General features: G+C 44.1%; 1 protein-coding gene across 18 annotated transcripts in view; it reads left to right on the top strand.

The window, feature by feature from the left end:
• Dgki (diacylglycerol kinase iota) overlaps positions 1 to 21,182 on the top strand; it is a 450,953-nt gene that overhangs the window by 243,681 nt on the left and 186,090 nt on the right. For all 18 annotated transcript variants that reach the window (XM_052721132.1, XM_052721146.1, XM_052721144.1 and 15 more), the window contains 4 exons: positions 700 to 760; positions 15,253 to 15,366; positions 16,996 to 17,133; positions 20,225 to 20,303. In XM_052721132.1, coding sequence (XP_052577092.1) covers positions 700 to 760; positions 15,253 to 15,366; positions 16,996 to 17,133; positions 20,225 to 20,303 — 392 coding nt within the window. The remainder of the gene's footprint in view (positions 1 to 699; positions 761 to 15,252; positions 15,367 to 16,995; positions 17,134 to 20,224; positions 20,304 to 21,182) is intronic.

Below are 21,182 nucleotides of genomic sequence, written 5' to 3'. Positions count from 1 at the left end.
TATTATATATAAGTAGATGGTGGTTTCCAGAGCAGAGTTGCCGACACCTGCCTTCAGCAGGAGGCTTCGCAAGACAGAATGACTATGTTTCTTGAGATCCAATCAGAAAGATAAAATGACCTGACCCCAGGCAGGCACATTCAAAGTAAAGACAAGCCCGTGGACTTACCCTACCTCAGGCTGGCAGGGAGGAAAGGCTGGGTGAGTGGGTAACTAAGGTACATCCTGTAGGAAGGACAGTGGCGAGCCTTCTCCATCTTTCTGAAATTTTCCAGGATTAAGAGTGGAAAGTGTGGATTCAAAAGATAAGTAGACCCAGGAAAAGCCAATCAAAATTAAATAAGGAGGAAACACATAAAGATTACTGATTATCAGTTAATTAGGTGTTTCTCTGAGAAAGGAGAAGTGGTAGGAAATGGAGAAGAAAAAGGAAGTAAAAAACTAAAGAGGATGATAATGTGGCTTGGCAGGATGGTGGAGAATCATGAGAAGACTGGAGGATACTCCAGTTCCCATCCCAGTGCTGGTCATGGGACACCAGTGTCTGCTTCTGATCCCGTTGTGGGAGTCGGTTTGCCCTGGTCCTTTGGTTAATGGGTAGATCACAGTGTCCTTGGTGGGTCGTACCCATTCATTTTGCCCCGTGGTACCTCTCTGCAGAGAACAATGTGCTTACCTTGTCCTCCATTTCCTCTCCAGGCTGGAGTTGTACAGGAAGGTACCAAATCTGAGAATTCTGGCCTGTGGTGGGGATGGAACGGTAGGTCCTTGAAAGAGAATCTGTTCACTTCCTCCATCTATCTTCCTGACTGGGTTTCCTGTGGGAGATTTCTTTCTTCAGCCCGTGTCTTTGCAGCACCCCCACATGAATCCCTGTCTGCTGAGAGTCGTCACACCTAAAGCTGAGAAGGGCTTAGCTGTCCTCATGGGTGCACACTCAGCCTTCTCAGTCCTCATGAGTGCACACTCAGCCTTCCACAGTCCTCATGGGTGCACACTCAGCCTTCCACAGTCCTCATGAGTGCACACTCAGCCTTCTCAGTCCTCATGGGTGCACACTCAGCCTTCTCAGTCCTCGTGGGTGCACACTCAGCCTTCTCAGTCCTCATGGGTGCACACTCAGCCTTCTCAGTCCTCATAGGTGCACACTCAGCCTTCCATAGTCCTCATGAGTGCACACTCAGCCTTCTCAGTCCTCGTGGGTGCACACTCAGCCTTCTCAGTCCTCATGGGGTGCACACTCAGCCTTCTCAGTCCTCATGGGTGCACACTCAGCCTTCCCAGTCCTCGTGGGTGCACACTCAGCCTTCTCAGTCCTCGTGGGTGCACACTCAGCCTTCTCAGTCCTCATGGGTACACACTCAGCCTTCTCAGTCCTCATGAGTGCACACTCAGCCTTCTCAGTCCTACACCATTTTCTGTTGCAGAGTAAGGACGTTGTTTTCACTGGAATAAAGGTTTTCACAGATGGTTAAATCCCTTTTCAAATCCATGCTGACATATTTCCATTTATCCTTTCATAGCTGTCGTTTATTAATCAAATTTGTTTTTAAACCAATACATAAAAGCAAGAATACTACCACAAGCCCTTTGTCATTGTTAGTCATTCTTGAGAGTAGTTTCTTACTAAAATAAAATGCTGCCTCATCGTGGGTTTGATTAACTTTCCCCTATAGAAACGTTTATTGCGATTGCCCCTTTTAAATTGGGTTGTGTTTCTGTGATTGAGTTTTTTTAGTTCCTTGTTCAGTCTGGATATTAATCCTTTGTCAGATATATAGTTTGTAAAACAAACAAACAAACAAATGAATAAATATATAACATTGATAAACAAGACTCCCAGTTGTTACTCAGTTTATGCCTGATGACATCATAAACTGATAGTAACGTGAGGGAATCTGAAGATTCCCTATGCAAGCAGAATATGGGTCCTGGGGTCAAACTCAGGTCACCAGGCTTGTGTGTCAAGCACTTTACTCACTGAGACATCTACCAGGATCACCCTGCCCTTCCCTTGACTGCTTATCTTATTTTTTATTTTTAATTTAACATTTAGCTTTTAATTTTGCTGTTAATTTTCAGAATTTCTGTTTGTTTGTTTCTTTTCTGTTTACTTGTTTGTTTATGGTCCAATGAATGAGATGGCTCAGCAGGTAAAGGTACTTTCTGCCAAACCGGATGACCTGAGTTCAATTCCTGGGACCCACATGGTAGGGGGAAGATATGACTCTCAAAAGTTGGCCTCTATCTTTCACATGCAAATCGTGGCACATGCAAGAAGCACATGTATTCATTCATATTCTCTCTCTCTCTCTCTCTCTCTCTCGCCCGCTCCCTCCCCTTCTTTCAGACTCTCTCACAAACTAAATAAATAAAAAATTAAAATTCTTTCATCTTTGTTAAGTTTCCCTCTGCTTTTACTTGAGTTTCTTCAAAACAGCTCTTTTTAAATTCCCAGTCAAAAACGGTGCTCACACCAATTACAATGGTTACTCTCTCGTGCTTTATTTTCATGGTGGGTGAGGAGGCTGTGGTCTCCTGACAGTTCTTGGTGATGGTTGGTGACATCATCTGAGCATTGACAATTTAGGCTCTTGTTCCAGGCTTTGCACCTTGCTTTTGCTTTTGCCTTTCCTTGGAGAAACTCTCCCCCAACCTCTGCAGTGGCTTTTGCTATTTCAGTATTAGAAGATTGGTTCCCGCATTCACCATCGGTGCGTTGTCACAGTTCTAACACGAGAGGGCAGTCTAAGCCCATGTTTTATCCAATTCACCTGGTACGTAGTTTAGCTTGAACCAAATCATAACCTAAAAAGAGTCACCGACTCCCAAACCTTTCTGTAGATCTGGGCTTCACCTAAACACCCTATTCACAGCAACTTGCCTGTGCTCACAGAGAGACTGGTATCAGGCCCTTGGTCACTCATGCTGCAAAGCTGTTTTATACGATGAACCCACAGCTCCTCAAGACAGCCCTGAAGTAACACCAAGCAAGGTCCATGATGCCATGAGTTGTGAATGGTTGACATAGACTTATGGCCTAAGACAGCTAGAACCAGCTAAAGCTGGTGCTGGCCCAAACAGAAGTCTGATAGACTGGGGCCATATGTCTCCATTGGCACCAAGGTAGATAAGTCTAGAGGCCATTTTGCTACCACAGGCCTGGGAGTGGAAGCTTTTAAATCTTTCTCAGTGCCATGGCTGGCACTGGGTTCTAAGACTTAGTGCTGGACTAACTAACTTATCATCCGCAACTGGAATCTTACTCCACACTAGGCTGGTCAAGGTTGGAGTAGTGTTGGTTAAAGTAGTTTCTAATGGCAGTTTAGGTTGTACTTAAGTCCCCAAGCTCAAAGGGCCAGTACAGTCTCAGGTGTGAGGCTCATACCACAGCCAGAAGGGATGTGGCCAGTATGAGTCTTTCATAGTGAGGCTCAAGGTAAGTGGCTGGCACCAGTGATGCTGATGCAGGGCTAGGGCTCCATCCTTGAGCACTGGCTTGGGGATGGGCTGTGCTTAAATCTGAGGTCAGAGACTGCGCCTTGTCCGCTAGGACTGACACTAAGCTGGGTCACCCCAGAGTCTTACAACCATAGGGATCTGTGAAATCTTGGGACATCTCAGACCAATTCTAAGGTTTAGTCTGCCCTTCTGGAGTACTGGTCTGTTTCAGATGGGGCATTATTGGTGAACTGTAACCTGGTTATGGGTCTTTTGATTTTTGCCAGGTGTTAGAACCCATTGTTGGAGGCTTAGTACTGAGCTCTAAGGCAAAGACCTGTGCTAGCTTCCATACCCCACTAACAGGTTGAGTGTGTCTCTGCTTCTGCCTGAGGTCGGAGAGCAGAGTAGTAGTGGAGGTGGCCAGCTCCTCACTAGGGCAGACTAGCAGCTCACTTCCTGAGAACTGACCTACAGCGGGAGTTGGGGGCTCTTTCTCTTACATCTGGTTTCGCTCTGGTGAGACTGATACTGGGTTTCAAGTCAAACTTAACTCCCTCCCCTCCTTCCAAATGAGGCTAGCTTTCTCCCCAGCACTTGGAATTGACCCCTTCCTGTCTACTTGAGCTGAGACCAGATACTGTGACATCTCACCAGAGTTGTTAGCTTCTGTGAGGACAGTGTGGTGCACGACAGCTTTTCAAACTACAATATTGGTGACGAGACGATCACTGGGGAATTTTACCTAGCCACTGTCTTTGCCATGTTGCTGTTTGCTCTTAAAAATTCATCACCTTTAATAAGAAGAAATATGTAGTTTCTATTGAAATTCTGTGCTCTTTGTTGTTGTTGAAAGTAAAATGTAGAAACATTGGATAATATTGTGTTGCCTCAGAGGTTAATTCATTTCATTGGCATTTATTATTTTTTATTTGTGTGTGCATGCTCATGTATGTATGTGTAGGTACACATGTAGAGGTCAGAGGCCAACCTCAGGCATCTTCCTCAGTTCCTCTCCACCTATTCATCCTCCCCAACCCTTAAAAACAGAGCCTCTCACCAAACAATAGCACGTTGTTTTGGCTGACTGGATGGCTAAGAAGCCCCAGGATCTTTGTGCCCCTCCGTCCCCATCCCAATGCAGAGATTGTAAAGGATGCACCACCAACCACATCCTACATTTTATGGGAACTGGGGTTCCAACTCAGGTCCTCATGCTGGTGCAGCAAGCATTGTACCCACTAAGCCACCTCCCTAGCACCTCATTGGTATTTATTCTTGAGGAAAACATAGAATTGGTCTAAATTCTATTCTTAGATGCCCATGTTTATCATGTCTCACTTATATCTCCACTTGGCCTCTGTCTTCATGTACTTAGCAAAGGTGAGGATAATCAGGGCAGTGTGTACCTTTCTTCTGGATTTGGAGTCTGATGTTTCAGAATCTAAGGATGCTTTATGGGCCATCATTGGTTTTCTCTTCATCTCCCTTATTAGGATGTTTTATTCTTTTTTTTTTTTTTTTTTTTTTTTTTTTTTTTGGTTTTTCGAGACAGGGTTTCTCTGTGTAGCTTTGCGCCTTTCCTGGAACTCACTTGGTAGTCCAGGCTGGCCTCGAACTCACAGAGATCCGCCTGGCTCTGCCTCCCGAGTGCTGGGATTAAAGGCATGCACCACCACCGCCCGGCAGGATGTTTTATTCTTAAAGGTAGCAGCTGAATCTCCTCTCAGAGGCCGGGAGCCCTCCCAGGACACCACACTGGATGCGTAGTATACGCTAGTGAATGAAACTGGAATAGGGTGTATCAGTGGTTCTTTTGGTCCATCAAGACGCTTGGTGGAATAGCCTAGTTGAGAAAATAGTGTTTGCCATTCGTCAAGATTTGCAATTATTAGCTTGTAAAATTCTTTATGTCTTGTAGCATAAAAGAAAAACATATGTGCTTTAAGTGTGTGTGCTGGTCCATCTTCATCAACTTGACAGAAGCCAAGACATGTCTGGGAATAGGGAATCTTAATTGAGAACATGCTTACATCAGAATGGCCTGTAGGCATGTCTGTGAGATATTGTCTTGATTAATGATTGGTGTGGAAAGGCCCAGCCCACTACGGGCAGGGCCACTCCTGGATAGATGGTCCTAGGTTGTACAAGAAAGCAGGCCTCGCAAACCACAGGAAGCAAGCCGATAATCTATACTCCTTCTTGGTCTATGCATCAGTTACTGCCTCCAGGTTGCTACCCTCTTTGAGTTCCGGTCATGGCTTCCCTCAACGATGGATTGTGATTGACATATGTAAGCTAAATAAACCTTTTCCTCCCTCAAGTTGCTTTTGGTCATGGTGTCTTTCACAGTAATAGATAACAAAACCACCCTGTCTTTTCCAGATTGTATTTTGTAATGGATTTCTCCCCACAATGCCTGTTAAATCTGCAGGGGTTACAGGTTCTACAGAGATATGTTTAGGGATATGTTAGCACAGGAGTGAAAAGGTCGTGGCCCCTTTCCTTTTTATTCTAAGGGTCATAGCTGATGTCCAGAATAGATGACAAGCAAGCAGGGAAAATCGTGGCGAATTTATTTAATCCAAGTTTCATTGACATTAAGTCTGGGGACTTAAAGATGCAGGGACGATGAATTGCTCTTCTGCTTAGATTTGATGAGGACTAATGGTTCTGGGCTGAAGGGGGATGCCCAGCAAGGATGCATGTTCACATCCTTCTTGGACTCTGTAGCCTCCCTCCCAGGCGTGGGGCAGGAGCCCTTCTGTATGTGGCCCTTATGCTCTACTGTTAGAAAGGCAGGGGGAAGTTAGAGGTGTATTTTTAAGCTCTATGGATTTAGGGAAAGGGGTTCTAGCTTATAAGCCACCTTGGAGAGGAGGGATTCTGATTTCTGTGACTCACCACGGGGAAGAGTGAGGGTCGACAGACAGGAAAGTCAGAGCGAAATCTTTGCTTTCTGTGTCTTTCATTTCAAAGCACTCAACATGCCAGAGTGAGGCCAGGGGACCATCTTCCAAGTTCCGACACTAGAATAGAATTTTACCAGCTTCCTGTATTAAGAATTATATCCGGATGACTCCTCCGGTGCTAGATACAGAATGTTCTTTGTAGTGTCACCAACTTCCAGGTTGACTATGTTTAATGAAAGGTGAAACTCGTTATGAGTTGGCTGCAGTTATCTTCCTTACCTTAGAATCTACTGATCTTCCTTTGTGGCTTCAGCTCCCTGCTCTCCTCTCTTCTCCTTGAAGTGTCAGTGACAGCCAGATAGAACTGGAGGATATGTCTGGTGATGTGGACTCAAGTTCTTTATTAACTCAAATCCATATGCATACCCTACTTATGATTCCTAAGCTTCAGCTCCTTGCTGACTCGGGAGCCTCACATCCCAACCCCCCTGCCCCATACCCCCCTTGCTGCCCCCCACCACCCTCACCCTTTGGTGTTTCCTCAACTAGGCAGATGCATATAAGCAGCACAGTGTTAGGTCATGTAGTCCTGAACCGTTCTCCACAACCAGGTAAATGTTTTGAAGGATTTTGAAGGATAGGATTTCAATGCTTACATGATAGGACGACAGCCAAGCCCAACCCTTCTGAGATAGTTATGGACCTTGAGCTAACCCTGAAGAAAACTGAAAAGAGGCAGAAGAAGAGATGGAAAGTTAGAAGTTTGTTCTGTCCAGAAAACAAGGGCTTCAAGTCACAGCGGCTGCTAAATTTTACGAGGAGACCTTGGAGACCAGGAAATAATGGTATCTTCAAGAAAGCAATCTCGGGCTGGAGAGATGGCTCAGAGGTTAAGAGCACTGACTGCTCTTCCAGAGGTCCTGGGTTCAATTCCCAGCAACCACATGGTGGCTCACTACCATCTGTAATGAGATCTGGTGCCCTCTTCTGGCCTGCAGTCATTCGTGGTGTATACATAATAAATAAATAAATCTTTAAAAAAGCAAGCAAGCAAGCAATCTCAATAGGGCATTTGGAAACATAAACCAAACCAAAACCAAACCAAACAAACCCCAAACCCAGAGTGGTGGGTGGAGCTCCTCATGTTGTGAGGAGCTGCTGCCAGCCAGATTCAGCTGGGGCACTCAGTGTCCCAACCTCCCTGAGATGCTGTCCCCTGCTCCCTCCGCTGCTCTAGTGAGGTCTTTCCCGCCATCTTCTCGTCATACACACCGCAGTTAATGGCTGCTACACAACACTGAGCATTTCATAATGTGCTGGGCTCCTTTCCCTCTTAGGGACTTGGTCTGTGTTCCTAATTTTGGTTGTCTTGTTGTATCTCACAATACACAAGTAATTTGTGCTTGGGGTCCATGGCCACTTGGGATGGTCATGTCTAAAAGGAAAACAATACAGTTCCCCTCGGGTTGGAGCACCTCAGAGACTCATCATGTTTGTCAGCAATGGCATCTATGGTCCTATCACTGAGAATAAAACTTGAATTATCGACCTTAAATAAACTCGGTTTTACTTCATCTTTCCAGGTTAAAATGAGGCATCTGTGAAGACATAGGAGGTTTATGAAATGTTTATCATATGTGATAACTGGTTCAGAACGTGGAATTTTAAACATTTTTATGTGTATGAATGTTTTGCCTGCAGGTATGCCTGTACACCATGGTTCATGCCCGGTGATGGCCGGAGCCAGGGCATCGGCTCCCCTGGAACCAGGTTATGGATGGTTGTGAGCAGCTGTGTGGGTGCTAGGGACCAAACCCTGGTCCTCCAGAAGAGCAGCCAGTGTCCTTAATGGCTGAGCCCTCTCTCCAGCCTCTGGAATGTAGAGCTTTTTATTTTTGCATGGAGGCAGAATTTATATAACGAGACAGCCTAGTGGATCCACAAGGGAAATTGCAAGCTTTATAAGCGAGTACAGTCTAATTCTCCAGCGTGTTGGGTACATATTTGACATGAGGTAGGCACCTTCAGTTAGTGAGCACATCTGTCACTGTAGATGCTGTCAGGATTCTGCAGAGTGGTGACAAGACTCAAGGAGGAATCACAGATGGGACATTGCTGGCTGCCGCCGCCGCCGCTGCCGTACTAACTCACCATGTCAAGTGTGCAACACGTTGTGTAATGTGAAATTTGTCTTATGTGGGGAAAAGGTTTTCAGGCTGCAGTGTCAGCTATTTTGATTGTCTGTTAATAAAACATACAAGGGAGAGAGAGTGATCTCTCCTCCCAAAATGCACTTGGGACTAGATATGGAAGAGGTAGCTTTTCCACTATTTCTGTGATGCTGTAAATTTACAAAGATGACTGTTGAGATCTCTAAGGTTCCTCTAAGCCAGAGGTGCAGTAGCTCAGAACACTGTTGTGCAGGGGTATTATGGGTAAACCATATTTGTAGTTTGACTTTCTCTAGGAGGCATTTTAAGAGGAACATGAAAAAGACTTGGCAAATTTTGTTTCATATTTCATTTAAGATTGATAGAAAACACCCCAACATGCAAAATATGAACGTACTGTGACCTATTTTATGTGCTGTCTTCAGTGTCTTTGAAATCTGACTGATACTGCAGATAGGCAGTTTGGATCTGCTGTTCAGTGGCCAGTGGCTTCATCTTTGGATAGTTTAGTCATGGTCTCTTTGAACTGGTTTGCCTAAGTCAGAGGTGCATAGGTATGTGTCAGAGGCTATAGTTCCCTCTTTGATCCCTAGACTGAGAAAAAACTCAGATAACTCAAGAGTATTCTGAAACTTTCATGCTTAGAAACTAGAAATAATCACTGTTCAGCCAAGTTATATATACGTGTCTACTTTTGATTATACCACACTGCCCAACGCCCTGTGCTGGTTCCTCGGCTTACATATGGAAGTGTACATGAACTCAGCTACTTCGGCCACAGGCACCCCAACTGTGGCTCCCTATAGAATGACCTGTGAACTCTGCCCTTCTGGCTCCTGACTTTGGGGAAGTAGGCGGGATCATCAGTTCAGCTTTAGTTATTTTAGAGTCTTATTAAATATCTACAATTAGGTCGACATTTGCCATTCGTTTCACACTTACTTCTTGTTCATTTTACTCTCCTAGATCAAGAGTTGTAGGTGGCCCCTGTTTCTGGGTGGGTGGGAGTACAGGGCAGAAATTACATAGACAAGACCGTGACAGGGCCTCCTTTCCTCCCCGGGCCTCTGTCTCTCTCTATTCCACCCTCACATGAGAAAGCTCATGCTGTGTCCTCAGCACGCATTCATCCTATTAGGGAGTGGATGGATGTCCTAAATCTATACTTTGTTTTGTCTTGATTTTTTTTTCCTGGTTTGATTTTAATCAAATTTCTTTAGACTTCGTGGTAAGCTGTGAAGTTCATAAATTAAAAGTTAAGCATATAAAATATTAAAAGAAAAATGATAGTTTAGCTCTCCCTTGGCCTTCCTGGGTGACTGGTTTTAGGACCCCTTATAGATAACAACTTGGCTGACGCACAGTCCTTCATGTAAAATGATGTAACATTTGTGTGGAACCTACACATATTCTTGTATACATGTCCAATCATCTCCAGGCTATACATAACCCCTTATACCATGTAAATAGCTGCAGTTTTAGGGAACAATGACAAGAAAACTTGTCCCTGCATTATAGACATGAATGTTTGCTTGAAAACTTTAGTCCACAGTGTTTTAAAACCTGGATACAGAACCTTCAGAATCTAGGGTCTCGATACAGAGGGTTAAGGCATGCTGTGTACCTGTCAGAGTCCAGTGTCATGCCTTGCTTTTCTTTGAGAGTGGAGGAATGTCGCTGTCATTCTCCTTTGATCTCCCAATACATGTGCCCTTCATTCTTTTCTGCTGCATACCCGGCAGTCACCGTACGCCTGTTCCGTTAGAGGAAAATGTCAGTGCGCTGTCATCCACACTCCGCAGTCCCATCTAATGTCAGTGCACCGTGGAAGGCAGAGATTACTTGGTGTCCTTCTGTGACAGCTAGAGCTGAGCGCAGGCAGGTGGTGGCAGCATTGGCCAGCTGCTGCTGCAGTGCTGTGCCTGTTCAGGCACGAGGTGAGGCAGGGGGACCTGGTGTTCTCAATCTGTCAGTCCTGCTGCTCCTAATGAAGGAAGGGCAGGACTCTGTAAATTGGAAATGTTTGGGCTCAATCAGGATGACTTTCTGGGGAAAATATATTAAGAGCTGTGTGTTGCACTGAATTAAATAATGAATTGGAAGAGTGCTTGCTAGTGGGCCGGCACAGATAATTTGGGGTACATTAAAGCCCAATAAAATGGGGGACCTATGTGAAAGCTGGTAGTCTTTGGGATCACGGCAACAGTAGGTCTCTGATAACAACCAGGGAGGCACCCCCCCCCAAAAAAAAGAGAAAAAACAGCTTTAGGGCCTGAAGATCTTTTATATAATTTTGTTTTGCTTTCATCGGGACAAACACTTAGGGTGTTACCCATGATCCTTCATTTCTCCTGCCACTGTGGCATATTTGTGTCCATCTCTTTCCAATGGCCCCTACTGTTGCCAGAAAACTTGGCTTCTGGTGTTATTTTTAGTTTGCAAAAAATAGACTTTTCTGTTTAAAGACAGGTGATGGTGAAGCTGATTTTCAAGTTTAGGGCTCAACTTTCTTCGAGTAGAGTAGTGGGAAGATGGCATTTGGCTTCTAGGAAATGACCTTCACTGGTGAAGTAAGAGGACGGGAATGAAAGTAGAGCTGGATGTAGCAGCCAATGTTAGTTTGCATTTCTTACTTGTCAGCCATGCTCAATGCAAAGTTTACATGTTAGTGGAGAAAATGACAGTCAAGTGCAGGCGCAGTTGCTTTCTGTTTTACAGACGAGAAAGTGCTAGGTGACTTGTCCACTCCAGTACCCACTGGAGCTTGGTTCAATGCCAATGTCTCATTCTGGTTCCTGTGCCCTCTGCCCCACTACTGTGCTGCCTTCTGGGCAACTGGATGTTGAATAGTAACAGCGTACTTCTTGGAAAGGGGAAAAAAAACTGTTTGGGACTGCTCCAAGAGTAGATGCTGATTCACCTCAGCCAGAGGGCCGTCTGTGTAACAGTGGGAGTCCCTGAGAATAGCAAGACAATAAAAGTGTTGTAAGAGTTATATGATGCCATTCAGTGATAATGATAACAAGGAAATACAAGATGGGCTGCTTGTTGTCAAGGAAAACTATTTGATCAATGAAATAAGGAGATTGAAATATACACATGCACAAATACACACAGGTGCATGTACACATGCATGTGGACACACACATACACAAATGCACATACAGGTGCATGCACAAACATAACACATGCACATGCAGTTTGTAAAGGAAAAACGTTTTTGTGTGTGCAATTCTGAGGAATTATGCTTAGTCCTTTTGAGACAAGGGTATGAAATCCACAAGCCCCCAGGGCTCTGTGTGGAGCTGAGCGCAGATCAAGCAGAGCTCTTGGGAAACTCTTTTGAGAAAGCAGACGGCAGCTGAGCCTAAGAAGGTTTGATTGGCAACTGTTCTACTCATCACAGGAAGTCAGGTGACACTTCTCAAAGTCATTTGTAACTTTGCAGTTGGTGGCTAATCCTCTTACTTTTCCATCCCTTTCGGTGTGAGCCTTCCGGTGATTTGGAGTTTTCTTTGGAGGCTCACGTTCAGAGGCAGGTGTTTGCTTTTCACTTCCTATCTCTGTTTAGTTTTCTTACAGAGCAGCTTAAGAGTTACCAGACAAGAGCAGGGTTTGCTGTAAGTGGTGAAGGCTTCCGTGCTAGAAGACATCCCTGAGATCCTGGGAGGTTGGCCTCTTTGCCAGGCAGAGCCTTTCTCAGTTTCTACCAGACATAGCAAGCCATAGTTCTGCAGCCATGGCCTCAGGCAGTGGTCATCTGCACTCTGTCCCAACCATCCTTTCTCCTGTCAAGAGGGCACTGGTGCCAGTACAGCCTCCTACCAGCAGGGGGTGCATTCGTTTCTCATTATTAGATGAGGGCAACCTGGATTCCTCCACTCCTTCTAAGACCTGGAGACAGGCTGCCCCAAACCTTTACCTAACCTTCGACACTTTGTGTTTTGTCGAAAGGCCAAGAAGATTTGTCTTTCTCACCTCATTCATCTGTCATTGCTGTGTTTAGGGTAAAATCAGATGTTGTAAGGGTAAACTAATGTAACTATTCCCAAAGGAAATGGAGACATTAACCAACTGAAATAAGAACAATTTCTTACTTAAATCTAGAGATGGAAAAGACCATCTCTCAGAGAAGTTTTGGGCAAGCTCTCATTTTCTTCTCTGGATGAGTTGTTGAATTCGAATCTGAGTTCTACTGCATATCTACAGATCTGGTTTTTCTCTGTGCGGTTTGTGTCTGCCTTGAGCATTCTGAATGCTTGTGCCCTCTTTGGTGACTTCCACCTGCTTTTTGAAGTTTCCTAGTGCTTTTAGCCCTCACTGTGTTTACAGTGCTTTTAGCAGTACCCAAACGGATATCCAACACAGCTGTGAGAACCGGCTTGGCGCATGGAACACTTGACTGGGACTGTATGCAAGAAGAGCTCAAGAAACCTAGGTCACAGTCTAAGGGTGGTCCACGAGTGCCTCTTGACACTTCTAAAGGTCTATATTTTTAGGGAATCACATTCAGTGAATGCCGTGGTGTGCCTTTCTAGAAAGTGAACCTGCATCTGGGCTTCCATGGTAGGTGGCGAGGCTTACATCCTGGGAAGGGGTCACTGGGGAGAAGGGATTTTAGACGAAGTTAAAGTTGGAACTATGCTTGCTCTGCCTTTGCATTTGCTGTGGAAAAATCCTGAGGTCTTTCTGGGTCTAGGTGAAAAATCTGCAGGTCATCTGGATTTGATTCAACAACTTCTCCCCACCCCCCTTTACCGTTTTCTTTTTGTGAGTTAGGAGTTACTGTCACTCTGTTGCCAGGCTGGTCTTGAACTACTGGGTTCAAGCAATTCCCCTGCCTCAGGCTCCTGGGTAAATGGGGCTACGGACGAGTGCTACCATGCCTGGCTGTGAATCATCTGTTTCTGACTCTCTCTAGTTCCAGAGTTGCCAAAATCACATACTGCTGCCTCTAAGATAGTCAGGCTGTTTCTAGAACTGAGTTTGGTATTAGCTATTTGTTTAGTAATTCCGTGGTGCTAGGAACTCCACATGGGGTTTTGGGCATGCCTAGCATGTGATTTACCATTGAGCTATATCCCAGACACCTCCTTATTTTATTTTTTTCTTGAGATAGGGTCTTACACATTGCCTAGGCTAGTCTCATTCGCCATTTTCCTTCCTCAGCCTCCTGAGGAGTTCAGAATTGTAGGCATGTGCCAGCAGGCCCAGTTACACTCACCTCTTTATGAAAACTTGTTACTTTGCAGTAGTGATGAGACTATCCTTACTGGTGTTAGTCTTATCTAATTATGAATGGCAGTTCTAATGTATGAATGGCGTGACACTCATGCCACTCACCATTCAACTCTCTTATAAAGTGGAAACTAAAGTTAAACTATCTTATAGAGTCTTTTTATGTTAACATATTATTAATGGCTTCATTCTGGCATTTTTTGAATTTTAATAACGTGATTTGTTATTGCTCGGGGATAGCGTGGAGATTATAATCAGTGTACCACCTTTTATTGGTGTGAACTCTGAGGGCAGCCATTTTGTTTTATCTAGCATAGCCCAACTCATTAATCTCTGTATTTCAGCTGCTCTGCTCTGTTGTGCATGTAGTTGGCAGTGTTCATTAAATGCACTGCTAGCATGTTGTTTTAAAAAAATCACAGCACTCATACAAGTATAGAGTAAATATGTGCCACTATTTTGTTGAGCTCTTGAATGAACCAGTAAGATAATAAAGCTCTTCTATCAGAGAATAGGCCAAGAATTATATAGTTTATAGCAAGACTTTCTTTTCTAAGCTTGAGATAAAATTGGTTAGTATGCAATGGTGGAACTGAAGCCATCACTTTTAAAGTAGCTCTTCATGACATTTGTAGTTCCACTGTGAAAGTCATAGCTGAAAATGGGAGGCCTATGGAACATGGGTCTGTGTGACATCATAAAGATTTGTAAGTTTCTTTTTGCTATCTTTGGGTTTGGAGCTGTTTGTCTAAAATATAATATAGCTATATTCAAAGCATTATTTCTCCTAGAACAAAGATTAAGTGGGGCATGTGATTCTAGTGTGCAAGTGTGTACTTTCTGCCTAAATTTATATTAGATACTAAGTCCACTCATAATTATGTTTTCATAGTGAATCATTAAAGAGAATTTAGGAACAGTTAAGAAAACACTATGAATTTCCAAAATGATGGTGTGGAGGGTTGTCTTCTAATGAGTGCCTGCATGGGCCATAGGCAAGGTTCTGGTCTTTATATGCATTGCAGTTTAAGCTGTAAATGGTCCTGTGAGGTGGGAATCATTATCTCATTTTGAAAATAAAATGAATAAGTCTCTGTGAAGTTATGCAGTTTAATCAAGGTTCTGCAGTCTGTCTGAGCCAGCATTGAAATCTAGTCTGTTTCTGAGTTTTGTATTCTCTCTGATGCTGTGTTATATTACCCCTTAAATAGCCTTAAATTCTCCTAAATTTTAAAATACATGTCTAGATAAACATGTAGATGAATGGGTCCTAATTTGCTCATATAATAGTCCATGCACAAAGCGGTCTTTTTCCTATTAAGGGGTTGGCCATTTTGAAACCACTTGAAGTAAGTTGGCTTTTTGTTTCCTGATTGCGAGATTAAGCATGTGTTTTAAGAATTCTGGCCTTTCCAGCCTCCTCCTGTAAGTGCCTTCTTGGTGACTTATTGTCTTTCTTTTCTCTCTTCTGGTCCCCAATGTGTCTGTAGGTGGGCTGGATCCTCTCCATCCTGGATGAGCTGCAGCTGAGTCCACAGCCTCCTGTGGGGGTCCTTCCACTGGGGACTGGGAATGACCTGGCTCGGACGCTCAACTGGGGAGGGGTAAGAAGTGGAGGTGGCTGCCCCTATGATAGAGGAGCAAACCATACCCCCAAGTCACTCTGTGCTCACTGCTAGAAGCAGTAAGCCACGGCAGTCCAGGGACAAGTTAGACTTGGGACTTGAACTGCCTGTTTACTTGTAGCTTCTTCAGTTTAGACTTAGAATCAGCCAGGGAGGGGGACATTGGGTATGAGACAAACACATGGTTAGTACACAGACAGCGTGATTGTTGAGGTATCCTCTGGGACATCCTGGGTGGGTTGGCCTCAAGTGTTCATGTGAAACAATCTTGCAAATTTGCATTCATCCTGACCCTTAGCCCTGGCCATAATTGCAAATCTGGTTTAGATTTCAGACCTATTGTTTGAGACAGGCACTACTTCTTTTGAGCATGGAGATTTTCTGATGGTTGTTATTGTAGCTTGGATGATACTATTGCCCTTCCCATGCTGGACCATTCTTTGGAAGTTGTGAGGGAAGTCCCCTCCTGTCACTAATTGGCCATTTTATATGTCTATTTATCTTAGTGTACTAAGATTTAGAAGCCACATGATACTAGCATGCCTAGCCCAGGAACTATGGGCATTAAAGGCTGCTAGGGCAGGAATTTTTCTTCAGTGGTACGGTCCCTGGTAAACAGCTCATGCTCCAGTTAATAACCCCATGTCCATGGTCATCCAAGAAAATCTAATTAAACTCAATGGACCATTAAAAAAAAGACATGAAAATTGCAAAGGGCTTGGGAAGAAGAAGAGGTCAGAGGGAGTGAAAGGGGAATGGCAGAGGGTAGTAGGAGGTGAGTATGATCAAAATACATTTTATACATGTATGCCATTGTGGGAGAATACATTAGAATATTTTTAAAAGATACTAACATGTCTGCTTGCCAACTTCCTAGCCCCTCTTACCAGGTCATTTCTTGGCCTCTGTTTTTTAGGACAGTGACCTTCAGATTCATAGCAGACACTGATCCAGCTTGTAGCAGAATTAATTTATCAAAGTACTGTTAGTTGTTATATTTTTCTCTACTTTTTTTTTTCCTTTTTAAGTAGCTGAAATAAAACCAAGCGCACTACAAGAAACAACTAAGCTCTCACTCATGTCAGTTGCTCCTATCCAAATCCAGTGTGTGACCACCTTGACTGGCCATGCTGTCACTAACAGCTCTCCGGGAGAGTGCTGCTCTCCTCAGCCCTGCTCCTCGGCCTGACTTGCCTCAGGCCTCAGATTGGTGGCCTCCCAGCACAAAGTCAAGGACTGGTGAATGAGAGAGGACCTTCAGTCTTCCTTTGTGCTCCCTCCCTTTCCCACACACACTTGTGTATGACCCCAAATTCCAACAGCGAGAGGGAATCTTGCTGTTCACTCCAGTAAAAGCAGCAATACATAAGGCACACGCCCAGCCAGCAGGTTGTTCCTCAGCTCAGCTCAGGCAAAGCTGGTGCTTACGAGCACTTTCTTTTAAGCATTATCTTTAATGTACCAAGAAGGGGAAACACAGTTCACTCTTCCAGCCTTTATGATTTTAAACCAGCAGGACTATGGCCGACTCTGCCTTGCCTTGCTGTGGCATTGACTGTGGCTTTCTGATCCAGACAGCGAGGGTCTGTGCTCTGATTCTGTCCTCAGGGCTACACCGATGAGCCTGTTTCTAAGATCCTGTGCCAGGTGGAAGATGGCACCATTGTACAGTTGGACCGCTGGAACCTTCATGTGGAGAGAAACCCGGACTTGCCTCCTGAAGAACTTGAAGATGGCGTGTGTAAGGTTAGACAGTTCTTCCTTTGAGGGCAGGAGAGGTAGTACGGCAGCTCGGCATACTCCCTGATCCTGTAGAGGCGCTGGAGTTCAGTTCCCAGCACTTGTGTTGGGTGACTTACAGTTGCCTGAAACTCCAGCTCCAGGGGATCTGAAACCCTCTTCTGACCTCTGTAGACACTTGCATATATGTGCACTCACTCATATGTATACAAATAAATAAAAATAGCAAGAGAGAGAGAGGGGGGGGGGCGGAGGGGAAGAGATATTCTTTTTCTGCTGATGGAGCACTGGGCAGTGACCTGAGTGATAAGATACATATCCCATAAGACACACTCGTGACTTCTGCCTTTTAAAAGATAACAGGATAGCTTTGGGACTCTGGCTCTTAAAGTTTCGAGTATACTGTCACCACCTCCCTCCCTGTTCCCGCTCCACAGACCCTTCAGGATTCAGATATTATCCTTGTTCCAGAGCTCAGGGACCTGTTCTCTGTCTTCAGCTCCACACTGGGAAAGCATGTAAACATTTGTTAATCTCTTGAGCTAGATGCAAACAGCTTATGAGAAGATGGAGTATATGTATGTGCCTAAGCATTAGGTGCACGATCTTCCAGCAGGAGGAAACCCTTAGACCTTGCTGGCCTGACATCAAACATCCCTTTTGTGTGGCCAATTGCCTCATCTACTTGGGACTTGAAATGGTCTAAATAAGTAGTCTGTCTTGGGATTTTTCTTTGGTGACTGAGCATTTATGGTAAAGACAACCTAAGCCAAACCAAGGCCATCATTGTAAATAAACTACTGTGCAGCCTTACTTCAGCACCTGAATCTAAGTTTTGACCTGGATCTCCGATTGACTTGGTATGTGACTGAGTAGACAGGCCCTCCATGTAACTTCTCGCTTTTCTTCCATGGTAATGTGCCCTCCATTGCAAAGGCTTAAGAGTCTCCTGGTACACTTGTTAAAATGAAGATTATGTCTCTCTCCAGAGATTTGAAGTAAGTTGACGTAGGGGTAAGGCCCCTGCACCTGCACTTCAAGTAATATCCTTGCTAGTTTGGATCCATCTGTTGAGCCCAAGTTATTGTTCACCACAGTCCTGAACGATTTTGTTAGACACTCAAGTGTCTTGTTTGGATTAAACATCTCTCCTCATCTCCACTGTTTTCCACCTAAACTCCACTCCTCAAATTAATAAATCTTCTATTAGACATCAGGATTGCTCACGTGAAGTTGAGTTCACAATTGAACATTGTTTAAACATAAACATATGTGATACTTTTAACTGTTTATTTGACTTAATTGAGATTGTATAGAAAAACCACCAAAGTAGAAGGAAGGGGGTCTTTCTACTGAAATGGAAAAATTTAGGCCATTTTGCTAAATGTGGACTGGCTAGGCCTACAATTGAACTCTTTTCCCAAAAGCTTGAGAAATGGAAAGACATCTTGATGCAGCCAGAGAACGTCAATCCAGATAATTAAAGGGCTTTGGGAATGGGGTTTGGGGATCTGTAGAAAATTGGGGCACATTTTCCTGGAAAATGTGAATATCTTAAAAACAGACTAAATTGGAATATTGCTTAGGGAATTGTGACCAGATGTTTTCCTTAGCTATCAGTGGCTGCTAAGACACGGGTTAGAATTGTAGCCAAAGTAATATAAATGGTAGAATGTTTCTGTGCTCTTGGCACGATCACTGTGCTGTCCTTACAGGGGCTGGGGTTTTGTTTAAGTGAAGGGACTGGACATTCTCAAATACGAAGCCAAGAGAGTTAGACATGGTTTTGGCATGGCTGTGTAGCTTGAGTTTTTCTCTACTCTGGAGTTTGTTGAAACCAATTCTAAGGGCTGATGCAGCCCCCGACCCATCAAGGCTCAGTCTCAGGGGCTTCGATGTGGGGTCCCCCTTTCTTTTCATCAGAGACAGAAAGCAAGGCTGTCCTCCTCTGCCCTCTCTTTTAATGGGACAATATTTCTCCCTTTAGCTTACCAGGAGATCTTCCTGATCAGTTAGAAGTATGTGACACACGCTCTAACAAATGACTTTGGAACTTTAAAGGCTTCAACACTTACTTCTAATAACAAAAGGGTACAATTCAGTTTGGGCCAGAAACCTGACAATTGTCTAGGGACATTACCTCTTTTAATTTAGTATTTATCTTGCATCCTGAGCCATGGAAAGAAATGTGGGGGAATTCTCCTTTCCTTTCTTGCACTTTCTGTATGCTTCTCTGGTTGTTCTAATATTGAACTGGATCTTTCAGACGACATCATGTTTACAATTTCAATGGGGCCTCTCAGGCTTCACAGCATTCCTTCTTGCTGGCTCACAAGAAAAGTCAGGGTCAGAGAGCATAGGAGAAAAAGCTAGAGCTTACATGTGCTCTGTATGGTTGGTGTGGTTGTCCTGTTAAAGATATAGGTTCAACCAATTAAGTGGGAATCTGAATTATATGTCTTTATATATTTTTCATATATATGAAACGTATTATATATGTGTATGTGTGTGTGTGTGTGTGTGTGTGTCTGTTGCTTCCTTTTTCTATCAGCAATGACTGATACAAATCAAATTGACTCTCACTGCTTTATTTCTTATATGAGATTTGTGAAAACAAAACAAACAAACCTTTAAAAATAGATTACATGTTTATTCAGGCTGCAGTATTTATGTGTGGAATATAAAACTCTTGAAAACGGCACATGCACTGATTAGGGAAATTGGACTGGATCTAGCAGTTGCGTTTATTTTCTAAATTCACAGAATCCATCTCTCTTTGTAGCAAGATTGTTACAAATGAGCACCCTCCAGTTTATGTCGCTACACTGTGCACAAGAATGGCTCTTCCTTAGTCATTTGTGTTTGTGTCCCTTGTTTTCTTATGATTTATGAGTTGTGAGATTTCTTGATTTGAGCTTTCACTAATGAGTTAATTCAGGAGCCCCTATGTCTTGTCCATAAACACGCTCTACAGTGAGATATGACTGATCTGTGTCCCACAGGCTGCCCCAGAGATAGGGTCTGGTCTTGGGGTCTAGGTTGGTGTCTTCTAGTTGACTGTGAACAATGTCACCTTCATATTCTTCTATTCTTGCAGCTTCCTCTGAATGTCTTCAATAATTACTTCAGCCTCGGATTTGATGCCCACGTCACCCTGGAGTTCCATGAATCCCGAGGTGAGGACATGTCCCATTTCCGTCTCCCTGGGAGGAAATTTCCAGGCATGTTCTACACGTTCCCCTTTGCCTGCACATCACCTGCATGCCTGCACTGTGCTTCCCTCTTGTCCTCCTTCATGATGACCCTGGGAGCTGGACCAGAGGGGAGCTTGCTGTACATAGAGACCTCAGACCTAGCTGTCTACAAGCTCAAGGGCAGGGACAGAGGTCCACTCCAAGTCATGGGATGTTAATCTTTAAGTTTGACTCTTATACTGTGTTCTGAGGATCCAAACCAGGGCTTTGCACGTGATAGGCGAGTTCCCTGCCACTAACATGCCTCTCCCACTTTGAATGGAAATTCTTTTATATGTATATATTATATACATATAATATATACATATAAATATAATATATATTCTTTTTCCTTATTAAGAAATTTTCTACTCACTCCACATACCATCCACAGATCCCCCCTCCTGCTTCCTCCCACCCCCCCATCCCTCTTTCCCAAGCCACCCCGCATCCCCACATCCCCAAATCAAGGTCTCCCAGAGGATCTGTTGAATGGAAATTCTGAAGGAAATAAAATTCTTGGATAAAAATTTCTTTACTAACTAGGATGCACTTAGCTTCCGTCACAAACCACCAGAGGTTCAAGTTTAATAGGTATATCAGAGCCCTTGTAATGTGATAGGGAAGAGGAAGAGGAAAGAAACAGCCATGTGGACATAACAGAGGGACTATGGGACTTTTCGTTTGAGAGGAAGGAGTGGGATGGTGGTGAGGTAGTGAAGAAGGTTCTGGGACCTTCACTGGGTGAGGCAAGTGGGAATGAGGCTGTAGTAGCTCCCTGTATGAGAAGATGTGGGTCCAAGACTCTTGGAGAACAAGTTT

The sequence above is a fragment of the Peromyscus californicus genome, unplaced genomic scaffold, assembly GCF_007827085.1.
Source record: "Peromyscus californicus insignis strain IS unplaced genomic scaffold, ASM782708v3 Scaffold_6__1_contigs__length_162567912, whole genome shotgun sequence".
Classification (NCBI taxonomy): domain Eukaryota; kingdom Metazoa; phylum Chordata; class Mammalia; order Rodentia; family Cricetidae; genus Peromyscus; species Peromyscus californicus.
The sequence above is the reverse complement of the archived record's forward strand: the minus strand, read 5'-3'. Positions and strand labels throughout refer to the sequence as shown.